The 12529-nt window shown below is 41.8% G+C and overlaps 1 protein-coding gene across 2 annotated transcripts in view; it reads right to left on the bottom strand.

The window, feature by feature from the left end:
• Nucleotides 1–3514: 3514 nt before the first annotated feature.
• The window catches only part of cachd1 (cache domain containing 1), a 303436-nt gene continuing 294421 nt past the window's right edge, over nucleotides 3515–12529 (bottom strand). For both annotated transcript variants that reach the window (XM_060919931.1, XM_060919930.1), the window contains one exon: nucleotides 3515–4865. In XM_060919931.1, the coding sequence (XP_060775914.1) occupies nucleotides 4618–4865 (248 nt within the window). In that variant the 3' untranslated portion in view covers nucleotides 3515–4617. The remainder of the gene's footprint in view (nucleotides 4866–12529) is intronic.

Genomic DNA, 12529 nt, shown 5'->3' on the forward strand with positions numbered 1-12529 from the left:
TTTTTGAAAGAAAAGCACTGTTCTTTTCAATGAAGATCACTTTAAACTAATCAGAAATCCACTCTATACATTGCTAATGTGGTAAATGACTATTCTAGCTGCAAATGTCTGGTTTTTGGTGCAATATCTCCATAGGTGTATAGAGGCCCATTTCCAGCAACTCTCACTCCAGTGTTCTAATGGTACAATGTGTTTGCTCATTGCCTCAGAAGGCTAATGGATGATTAGAAAACCCTTGTACAATCATGTTAGCACAGCTGAAAACAGTTGAGCTCTTTAGAGAAGCTATAAAACTGACCTTCCTTTGAGCAGATTGAGTTTCTGGAGCATCACATTTGTGGGTCGATTAAATGCTCAAAATGGCCAGAAAAATGTCTTGACTATATTTTCTATTCATTTTACAACTTATGGTGGGAAATAAAAGTGTGACTTTTCATGGAAAACACAAAATTGTCTGGGTGACCCCAAACTTTTGAACGGTAGTGTACATACCCACACTGTTTCACAACAGGCAGGTATAATACATATAACAACACATATGTAATATGGGACGGCCTTGGGCTGAGGTGCGCTTGAGCGAGGCACCGAACTCCCGACTGCTCCCCGGGCGCTGTTAGCACGGCTGCCCACTGCTCTGGGTATGTGTGTGCGCTCATTGCTCACGTGTGTGTTCACTGCTTCAGATGGGTTAAATGCAGAGAGGAAATTTCACAAGTGTGTGATGAATAAAGTTGTGCTTTCTTTCTTTCTTTTTTCTAATGTAGAACATTTTGTACAACAGTCAAATTTACTCTGACACTTTAAGACAATCAAGTTCTTATTAATGTCTTTTGGTGCAATCCCATGTGCCATCCTGTAGTTTTTACTGATGCTTGAAGACACACCTTTATGCTCTTTGACACGCTCATGCAAGTGTCTATAGGTATAACCTATATAACGCTCATCACAAGAGTCACATTTAAAACTATACACCACCTGCTGATGATTTATAATCAGTGTTTTTTCCTCTTGCAGCTTCAGCGTATATGCTTGGACACTGACTTAGCTTATGGACACTCACTTGACAATGGTGTCCGAGCGGCACTGGAACGTCACGCTCTTTTCCTTAATTTTTAGTTTTTTGTTTTTCTAAATCTTCACTTATTGTTTACATTCTAAGCAGAAATGATTTTGTTTGATGTTTTGTATCAAGTTTTTATTTATCGAATTTGCAAAAAATAAAAATGCTCTGTTTCTCAAAATCCAGTGAATGTGGATAGAATAAAACAGTTATTCCACTCAATCTCGTCGTACACGGCTTATAGCTCATGTACGACTCAATTTCGTGGAATAAGTGTTAACTATCCATAATGCTGCACCCTTGATAAAAACTTCACAGATGTGTTGTTATTCATATCCTATGTATGTCCAGTGGATATAAAGTGTACACACCCCATTAAAATGATTGGTTTTTCTGATGTAAAAAAAAAAAATAATAAGACCACGATAAATAATTTCAAAACTTTTCCCACCTTTAATGTGATCTATAAACTGTACAATTCAATTGAAAAAAAATCTGTTAGGGGGAAAACGTAAAAAATAAGACGTACAATAAGCTGGTTGCATAAGTATGCACACCCTTAAACTAATACTTTGTTGAAGCACCTTTTGGTTTAATTACAGCGTTCAGTCTTTTTGGGTCGGAGTCTATCAGCCTGCCACATCTAGACTTGGCAATATTTGCCCACTCTTCCTTGCAAAAGCGCTCCAAATCTGTCAGATTGTGAGGGCATCTCTTGTGCACAGCCCTCTTCAGGTCACCCCATAGATTTTCAACTGGATTTAGGTCTGGGCTCTGGCTGGGTCATTCCAAAACTTTTTTGGGGTCATCGTCATGCTGAAAGATGAAATTCCTCTTCATCTTCAGCTTTCTAGCAGACACCTGAAGGTTTTGGGCCAAAATTGACTGGTATTTAGAGCTGTTCATAATTCCCTCCACCTTGACTAAAGCCCCTGTTCCAGCTGAAGAAAAACAACCCCTAAACATGATGCTGCCACCACCATGCTTCACCATGGGTGTGGTGTTCTTTTGGTGATGCGCAGTGTTGTTTTTGCGCCTTTTGGAATTGTGGCCAAAAAGTTCAACCTTGGTTTCATCAGACATATGGAGAATACAGGAGATTGTTGTCACATGTAGTACACAACCAGTACTTGCCAGAAATTCCTGCAGCTCCTTCAGTGTTGCTGTAGGCCTCTTGGCAGCCTCCCTGACCAGTTTTCGTCTTTTCATCAATTTTGGCGGGACGTCCAGTTCTCTGTAATGTCACTGTTGTCCCATATTTTCTCCACTTCTTGATAACTGTCTGCACTGTGCTCCATGGTATATCTAATGCCGTGGAAATGTTTTTGTCCCCTTCTCCTGACTGATACCTTTCAACAATGAGATCCCTTTGATGCTTTGTAAGCTCTCTGTGAACCCTGGCTTTTGCTGGAGGAGCAACTGAGTAAATGTCTGAACTTTATTTGGGGTTAATCAGAGTCATTTTAATTGATGGCAGGCGTGAACCCAAAAAGACTGAATGCTGTAATTAAATCAAAAGGTGCTTCAACAAAGTATTAGTTTAAGGGTGTGCACACTTATGCAACCAGCTTATTGTACATTTTTTATTTTTTATGTTTTTCCCCCGGGCGGCACGGTGGTGTAGTGGTTAGCGCTGTCGCCTCACAGCAAGAAGGTCCTGGGTTCGAGCCCCGTGGCTGGCGAGGGCCTTTCTGTGTGGAGTTTGCATGTTCTCCCCGTGTCCGCGTGGGTTTCCTCCGGGTGCTCCGGTTTCCCCCACAGTCCAAAGACATGCAGGTTAGGTTAACTGGTGACTCTAAATTGACCGTAGGTGTGAATGTGAGTGTGAATGGTTGTCTGTGTCTATGTGTCAGCCCTGTGATGACCTGGCGACTTGTCCAGGGTGTACCCCGCCTTTCGCCCGTAGTCAGCTGGGATAGGCTCCAGCTTGCCTGTGACCCTGTAGAACAGGATAAAGCGGCTAGAGATAATGAGATGAGATGAGATGTTTTTCCCCCGTAACAGATTTGTTTGTTTTTCAATTGAATTGTACAGGTTATAGGTCACATTAAAGGTGGGAAAAGTTTTTAAATTATTTATCGTAGTCTTTTTTTTTTTTTTACATCATTTTAACGGGGTGTGTACACTTTTTATATCCACTGTATGTATGTATTTTTGTGATTTTATAAAGCTGTTTCGAGTCCAAATGGGCTGAGACTGCCTTAATCATATTTCGTGCTTTAAAATTAATTTGACATATCTAGTTTTCCAGCACGGACAATGTTCACACAGTGGACTTTGAGAGTAGTTTGCTAGAGATAAATTATTACTGATCTTTTTTTTGGATTGTCGTAAATGCAATTATGTGCTGATTATTCCTCTCTTTTCAAACCAGTATCACGTATCACTCATGAGCTGAGCTTTATGAATTAGTAAATACAGACACAATAAAACTTCTGACACTGACGCAAACACTGAGGAGTGAACTCATTTATAAGCTACTTTGTTAAAGGTCAAATGTATATACATGGTATATTTTTTCAATCTGGAAACAATAGGTATAAATCACTCTAAAATCATATAAGCACAAAGGCAACATTTGGATTAGACGGGCGGTTTGATGGAAGCGCAGGATTCTGATGTTTCTGCTTTTCCATCAGGGGAAATGGAAAAATACTGATGGATATTGAGCTCTCTGTAAAAATAACCCACTCACTCCAGATTAAAACGGTTGGTCGGAGCTGGATAAGGATATAATAGTGAAGGTTTATACACACAGTGGTACATCTCAGCATCTTGAGGTCACTTTAAAAAGGTCCAGAACAGTTGTGATTGCGAGGTGAAGCACTTAAACCTTGGAGATCCTCTGCAACATGACAGTTTCTGGAGAATCTCTTCCTCGTTCGTAAGTTACAGGCTTGGAACAAACCATGCAGCGAATGAACAGATTCAGAGAAGCAACACATTTCTGCCTCCACTCACAGATGGCTGGTGTGCACTCTCTCTCTCTCTCCAATGTTCAGCACGGCCACTCATGCCCATCAGTGTCTGATTTATTTATTCATTCGTTTATTTAATTTTTTTTTTTTTTTGCGCTATGGTACATTCTTACAGTAATGTGTGTGTGACGCAAAACGCCACTCATCCCACTGCTCATTGCTCTGCAGTCTGGTTCAACAGGGCCTCCTAATGATCAACTGATCAAGTTACAAGTTTCCGCCGTTCATATGTTCCCACCTCGATTCCAGTTAAATAAATAGTAAAAAAATAATCCTTTCGGCTTCTTTTTCCTTTAAAATTTTTTTTGAGATGCTTTGTGGCACTTAAAACAAGTGCAAATCTGTGCCTCCACACCACTGAAAGCAGGCGAGTCCGGGTTGAAGAGTTCAGGTTACAAAGACTTTCCTCATCCCAGAGGATTTCCCCAGGAAGCCTCAGCCCCGCCCCGTTTCTCCGTTTGCTCTCTCAGGAGGGTGCAGCGTCCGGCTTTAGGGCTCAAAGTGGAAGTGGAGGATGAAGGCTGGCCTCGGAGTGATGTGGCATTAAAGGTGAGCTCTGTAGTGGGTGGGGTTTGGGGTTTAGCACTCGGCGTCCACGCTGTGAACGGTGACTGCCGCCTGCAGGTGGTGTGTGTGGGTGTGCAGCGGGTGGCGTGTGTGTGTGTGCCGGTGCGGGTAGAGCTTGTGGCTGAGCAGTGCAGCGGTCTGGGGTGGGGTGTCCAGTTCCAGCTCCTCATCATGGTTTCCCACGTCCACTCCTGCCGAGAGGGGCTCGCTGGTGCACGGCGGATTCTCACTGTCCTCTTGAGGACTCATAGTGCTGTAGCCTGGACACACACATGCACACAAATGAATGAATGAATCCCTTATTGTCACTGTTTCCAGTGAAATTGACCATCAACCTGTCCTTACAGAGGGGGAACAGGACAGGAAGACAGGGATAAAAGAAAAAAAACACAGTAGTAACATGAGGAAAGATGAGGAAAAAAAGAACACCCCCCGACTATGCTCCTATCAGGAGTACAGTGTGGGAGCATTTAAAAACCTCCGCACAAGCACACTTTAAAACATGGGACTTGAGGGGGGGAAAGGGGGGAAGGAGGGGGCAATCAGGGGTGGGGGGAAGGGGGTAGGAGGGGAGGGGAGGGGGTAGAGGTAACCCAGCGCAAGCAAGCAGCCGTCCGCTCCTGCAGCCATGCAAGCGGCACTGGTCACGCACCCGCTTGTCACACTGGGGGTGAAAAACGGCGACCGCGGAAATAGTTCATACACAGGCTCATGGTGCTGCAGCAAATTACGTTTCAACGAAGGGGGGGGGGGGGGGGGGAGGGAAAAAAAAAAGAAAAGGTGGGCTGATGTAAATAAACCTTTATTTCAGTCCCAAATTGGTCACACCCATTTTAAAAGACGTGCAAACGATCTTAATTTCAATCCAAGCACACGTTCACGTCAAAATATCTGAAGTCGTTAAGGTGAGGAAAGACATTAATGAGCATGCTCAAAAAGATCCTTCAACATAATTAAGCATGACTTCGAGATCCTTCTCACACATTTGTAGCCCTCATTAATTTAATCATGCTTCAAGTCTCAGCCTCTTATCAAGAGGAGCTTGAGAACACAGCCTCATCACGACCTTACAGCGTGTGTGTGTTTTGAATCTCTGCACTGTTACACCACCAGCTGGGATGCTGCCCAGGAGTTCGGCTCTCGCTCTGGCAGGGAAACTCTCTGATAACGGCAGGCTACTGAAATGATCTTGACTTCCAAGTTGACATACGATCTGATTTAACTGATGCTACGTGTAATTGGGTCTTTATTCCGATACTGTATGGATTGTGGACGGTCAGTTTACACCCAAGACCTTTGTAGAGTTCTATCTATGAATAGCTGTGTGTGCTGTTTATAATTTATCATATATTTAAGTAAATATAGATACCATACAGCTAATTTTTCTATTTGTAAGTGCAACACTGAGAATGTGTATCCTACTGCACGTTGGTATCTCCTTACGGTTTTTCAGTGTGGTAACTTAAGGCCCGGTCCCACAATACCCATAACTAACTATAAATAAATCCGTCCCCTGCAGTTTATGTGGTTGGTGCTCACACCAGAGCGATAACGATACCTGTAGCCCAGACCGGGGTTTATCCGTATCGGCGAGATTGCTTCTGGAGCGATTTTTCCAGGCCTGGACCTGATCCGACAAAGCATCTGACCAATCAGGTAATTATTTACATGTGACATTGTCTGAGCATGTGCTATTTTTCCCGGGCATCTTTGTACAACCCCGATTCCAAAAAAGTTGGGACAAAGTACAAATTGTAAATAAAAACAGAATGCAATGATGTGGAAGTTCCAAAATTCCATATTTTATTCAGAATAGAACATAGATGACATATCAAATGTTTAAACTGAGAAAATGTATCATTTAAAGAGAAAAATTAGGCGATTTTAAATTTCATGACAACAACACATCTCAAAAAAGTTGGGACAAGGCCATGTTTCCCACTGTGAGACATCCCCTTTTCTCTTTACAACAGTCTGTAAACGTCTGGGGACTGAGGAGACAAGTTGCTCAAGTTTAGGGATAGGAATGTTAACCCATTCTTGTCTAATGTAGGATTCTAGTTGCTCAACTGTCTTAGGTCTTTTTTGTCGTATCTTCCGTTTTATGACGCGCCAAATGTTTTCTATGGGTGAAAGATCTGGACTGCAGGCTGGCCAGTTCAGTACCCGGACCCTTCTTCTACGCAGCCATGATGCTGTAATTGATGCAGTATGTGGTTTGGCATTGTCATGTTGGAAAATGCAAGGTCTTCCCTGAAAGAGACGTCGTCTGGATGGGAGCATATGTTGCTCTAGAACCTGGATATACCTTTCAGCATTGATGGTGTCTTTCCAGATGTGTAAGCTGCCCATGCCACACGCACTAATGCAACCCCATACCATCAGAGATGCAGGCTTCTGAACTGAGTGCTGATAACAACTTGGGTCGTCCTTCTCCTCTTTAGTCCGAATGACACGGCGTCCCTGATTTCCATAAAGAACTTCAAATTTTGATTCGTCTGACCACAGAACAGTTTTCCACTTTGCCACAGTCCATTTTAAATGAGCCTTGGCCCAGAGAAGACGTCTGCGCTTCTGGATCATGTTTAGATACGGCTTCTTCTTTGAAATATAGAGTTTTAGCTGGCGACGGCGGATGGCACAGTGAATTGTGTTCACAGATAATGTTCTCTGGAAATATTCCTGAGCCCATTTTGTGATTTCCAATACAGAAGCATGCCTGTATGTGATGCAGTGCCGTCTAAGGGCCCGAAGATCACGGGCACCCAGTATGGTTTTCCGGCCTTGACCCTTACGCACAGAGATTCTTCCAGATTCTCTGAATCTTTTGATGATATTATGCACTGTAGATGATGATATGTTCAAACTCTTTGCAATTTTACACTGTCGAACTCCTTTCTGATATTGCTCCACTATTTGTCGGTGCAGAATTATGGGGATTGGTGATCCTCTTCCCATCTTTACTTCTGAGAGCCGCTGCCACTCCAAGATGCTCTTTTTATACCCGGTCATGTTAATGACCTATTGCCAATTGACCTAATGAGTTGCAATTTGGTCCTCCAGCTGTTCCCTTTTTGTACCTTTAACTTTTCCAGCCTCTTATTGCCCCTGTCCCAACTTTTTTGAGATGTGTTGCTGTCATGAAATTTCAAATGAGCCAATATCTGGCATGAAATTTCAAAATGTCTCACTTCTCGACATTTGATATGTTGTCTATGTTCTATTGTGAATACAATATCAGTTTTTGAGATTTGTAAATGATTGCATTCCGTTTTTATTTACAATTTGTACTTTGTCCCAACTTTTTTGGAATTGGGGTTGTACATCATTGTTGCATCATGAAGTCACGCAATACGGATTCACGTAAAATAAAAAATACAATACAAAGCACAGATCTTTTATTCACGGATGTGTGATTTCCCATGAAATATCAATAGTAAATTAATAAAGTCAACATATAAACGCAGGTACGATGCTTTAATTATGAACTTCGGCAGTCCAAAGATTTAATCGTTTTAGACTTCATTTTTCATCTGTGCTGCATCATCCGTATGAAATCGGTAACCGATCTGTAATACACTGAAACGTCCGTGACCAATCCGTAAATTATCAGCATCCATGATGCATCCGTATTAAAATCTGTGACCACTCTGCATTTTGTATCCTTTTTAAATTATATTTCCGTAATCCGTGACCTATCCGTGTTTTGTCAACCACCGGAGTGTGTGCAGTGGGTTGTTCTGAAGTCCAGGCTGTACAGTATGACCCGGAATAATGTGCTACTACTTGGAAAAAACTTCCATGACTATTCCTAAGTTGCACGCATGCATTTATTTCCCTGAGTGTCAGGACCAAGTGATATTACCGTGGGGATTATAGTTGTGGTGTTTCTGCTCCAGACTGGAACTAAATTCAGACAGAGATATAGTCATAGTTGTAGTTACAGTTATAGATGTTGTGGGACTGGGCCTTTAGCTAGTTATGAATATTTTTGCCTCCATCATTAATTGCTGCCTCGTTCATGTAAAGTATATATTTTCCTCTCCCCATTAGTATTTCTGTAGTTTTTAGATCGTATATCTTATCCTTTTAATAAGTAGTAAGAAGGGGTTAGGGTGCAATTAGGACGAAAGTTTTGTTCCTTTCCCCTTTCACACCTCTTGATTTAGTTTTTCTTTGTTAGATGTACGTGACCATTTTTGGTTTCTCAGTATCTTATTGGAAATCTGTGACGAAGCCATTAAACCAAGCTGCTGTAAGCATAAATAACGTCCTGTGCTCATCCCAGAATTCTTATTAACAATATATCCAGACTGAACATCCTTTCAATATAATAAATACTGTGCGTCTTTACACTTCTGCACATGAATAATATAATGATTTATAATCCTCGACCTACAAGTGGATGGGTTTCCTTTCGAATCTGGTTCCACTCAAGGTTTTAGTCATGGCTTTTCAGGGAGATTTTCCTCGTCGCTGTTGCACTGGCTTGCTCATTAGGGATCTAAACCTACATCCAGATTTATCTGACCTTACACTCAAACCGGAAAGTGACACAGCAATAAGCGATCGTATTCATTTTCTTTGCAGTTGCACAACAAAATTAAGTGAACTGTTTCAAATTTTCACAAAATGATGTGTGTCAGTCTGCATTACATGACATCACATCATACAGTACCAGTCAGAAGTTTGGACACACCTTCTAATTCAATGTTTTTTCTTTTTTTTTTTTTTTATTAATTACAAAGACACTTCAAGTCTTAAAGTAATGATGGATGGTAACATCCCTTTTTTCTCCATTTACTATATTTTTATTATTTACTGTTTGACCTCAAGTGCATTAAAGGAGAACTGAAGGCAAATTTTTTTATGATCAAAATTCTATTTATCTCATTTTATTAAATATCGGACTGCATTTTTGATAGCTATTTTGTCACTGCTAGAGCAAGTTATGAGTGTTTGAAATATGCTCTGTGATATATCAGTCCATATGTCAAAGCGATGGCTGTAAACGAGATTCGTTGAGACCTGTGCGAGACATCGTAGGATGGAAGTAAAACGGAGAGCAGAAATCAAAGTGACCCATGTTGTCAAAAGACGTGCGCGCCCTCCTTTGAATGCTGACATAATCAAGCTGGAAGTTTTGTTTGTTTTGATAGCAATCAGGAAAGTTTGAAAAAAGTAGGCAGTAATCGTCATTTAAACTCGTTTTTGTGCAATATTTCGTTTGGAAAACAGTTTTCAAAATGTCGGCACTGACACCTGGCTGACACTTCACGTTTCGAAATCTCGCACAAGTCTCGTGAAGATCGCGCGGATAAGCGACGCCTGCCGTCGACCAAACGAACTCAATTCAACACGGCTAAAAACCGAATAGGCCGATAAGTATAATATTTAATTGCAATTAGTCGCCAATACGAGTCACGATATAAGGCTACTAAAACCGAAAATGTAATTGAATAACACGTTAATTAAGAAATAAAGCAAGTTTAAAAATGACTTTAGTTCTCCTTTAAGAAGGCAAAAAATTGCACTAATTAACCTTTGACAAAGCACAGCTGTTAACTGAAAAGTGTTCTAGGTGACGACCTCATGAAGCTGGTTAAGATAATGCCGATAGTGTGCAAAGCGTCATCAAGGTAAACACTGGATACTTGGAAGAACTGAAAATATGAAACTTTTTTGGGGTTTTTTTTTTAAACACTTTTTTTTGTTTACCATATATGTTCCAGATGTTATTTTGTAGTTTTGATGTCTTCAGTGTTGTTCTACAATGTAAAAAACAGTCAAAATACAGAAAACACCTACGAGTAGGGGTGTCCAAACTGTTAACTGGTACTGTATATTAATAAATTATATTGAACAATGTGTCAAATGTGATTCGATACCAATTCAGAGATTCAGGTGGATATCAGCTTTGACACTGACCCTCATGACTGGATTTGTACATTTTAACTTTAAATGGGTCACAATCCTGGCATGACGGCGGCACGGTGGTGTAGTGGCTAGCGCTGTCGCCTCACAGCAAGAAGGTCCGGGTTCGAGCCCCGTGGCCGGCGAGGGCTTTTCTGTGTGGAGTTTGCATGTTCTCCCCGTGTCCGCGTGGGTTTCCTCCGGGTGCTCCGGTTTCCCCCACAGTCCAAAGACATGCAGGTTAGGTTAACTGGTGACTCTAAATTGACCGTAGGTGTGAATGTGAGTGTGAATGGTTGTCTGTGTCTATGTGTCAGCCCTGTGATGACCTGGCGACTTGTCCAGGGTGTACCCCGCCTTTCGCCCGTAGTCAGCTGGGATAGTCTCCAGCTTGCCTGCGACCCTGTAGAACAGGATAAAGCGGCTACAGATAATGAGATGAGATGAGACAATCCTGGCATGACACTGCCCTGGGTGTGATTATGAGCTCACACAGGTCAGCAAAGCAAGACATGAATGATGGCTCCCATTTCAGAAAGATGAATTTCAGCCAGATGCTGCAAGGCAAACTGGAAAAACAACTCCACTGACAGAAGATGCACCTGAGCTCTGAAGGAGACAACTAATCCCGGGTCACAAAGGTTTGTACAAATTCTAAAGCAACGGTTAGTTAGATACAGAGCTGCGGGCGAATTTAAGAACAGTGTGTTGGTGGTGCAGGAGTGAGTCAGAGCTCAGTGCAAAAAGCCGAATCGATTCGACCCCTTGAGCTGGATGAGTGAATAGCTAGTGGGAGGCGACCTTTGGCTCAGCTATTTAAAAATACAAAAAAAGTTTGCTCTGCTGCTCTCGGCTCCCTTTTTCTGTTCTCGCTTTCACTTACAGATATCCACTGCTTTATTTCTGCCCGTTCAACTCTTCCCTCTCTGTATGGAACGGAGTCGCTGTTTTTCTCTGTTAGCTACACTCAGGCTTGTGTTAAGAGTGATTTTCGACTGCATATTAAAAACAAGACTTGGCTGCAGCAGGAAGCAATGCTTTGATACCAGTGTGAGGTATTTATAACAACTGGAGCAAACATAATGGCTACTTGTACTTTTTAATGGGTAAAGACGTCGCTGTACGTCCACACGGGCAAAACACTACGATTAAACTTCTCTTCGCTCACATCTCTGTCAGTACTAGAGCCCGACTGATCAATTACGTGTCGATATTATCAGCCGATACGAGCTAATTGCTGATAAACTGGTATCGGCATATATAATGGCCGATAAATGATGATTGAAAAGAAACAGAGAGATGAAAGACGGATCTTTTAACCATCATGATTTGTCATTGCATAGTTTGTCCAACAAAGGGCGTTCATCTATTGGGGAAAAAAAAGCCCATTCCAGTTATAGACAAATTAAATGCATATTGCGGAGGTGAAAGAAAGCATTCGTAGTAAAGAGAACTCCAAGGTTTTTTATACACTACCGTTCAAAAGTTTGGGGTCACTTTGAAATGTCCTTATTTTTGAAAGAAAAGCACTGTTCTTTTCAATGAAGATCACTTTAAACTAATCAGAAATCCACCCTATACATTGCTAATGTGCTAAATGACTATTCTAGCTGCAAATGTCTGGTTTTTGGTGCAATATCTCCATAGGTGTATAGAGGCCCATTTCCAGCAACTCTCACTCCAGTGTTCTAATGGTACAATGTGTTTGCTCATTGCCTCAGAAGGCTAATGGATGATTAGAAAACCCTTGTACAATCATGTTAGCACAGCTGAAAACAGTTGAGCTCTTTAGAGAAGCTATAAAACTGACCTTCCTTTGAGCAGATTGAGGTGGGGTTTACATTAGACCGTATCGGTCTCGTTTTCTTCGCGGATGCACTGTCCGTTTACATTAAACCACCTGGAAACGCCGGGAAACGGGAATCCGCCAGGGTCCACGTATTCAATCCAGATCGTGTCTGATCCGGTGCTGTGTAAACATTCAGAATACGCGGATACGCAGTGCTGAGCT

This window comes from Neoarius graeffei, chromosome 4, assembly GCF_027579695.1.
Source record: "Neoarius graeffei isolate fNeoGra1 chromosome 4, fNeoGra1.pri, whole genome shotgun sequence".
Taxonomy (NCBI): Eukaryota; Metazoa; Chordata; class Actinopteri; order Siluriformes; family Ariidae; genus Neoarius; species Neoarius graeffei.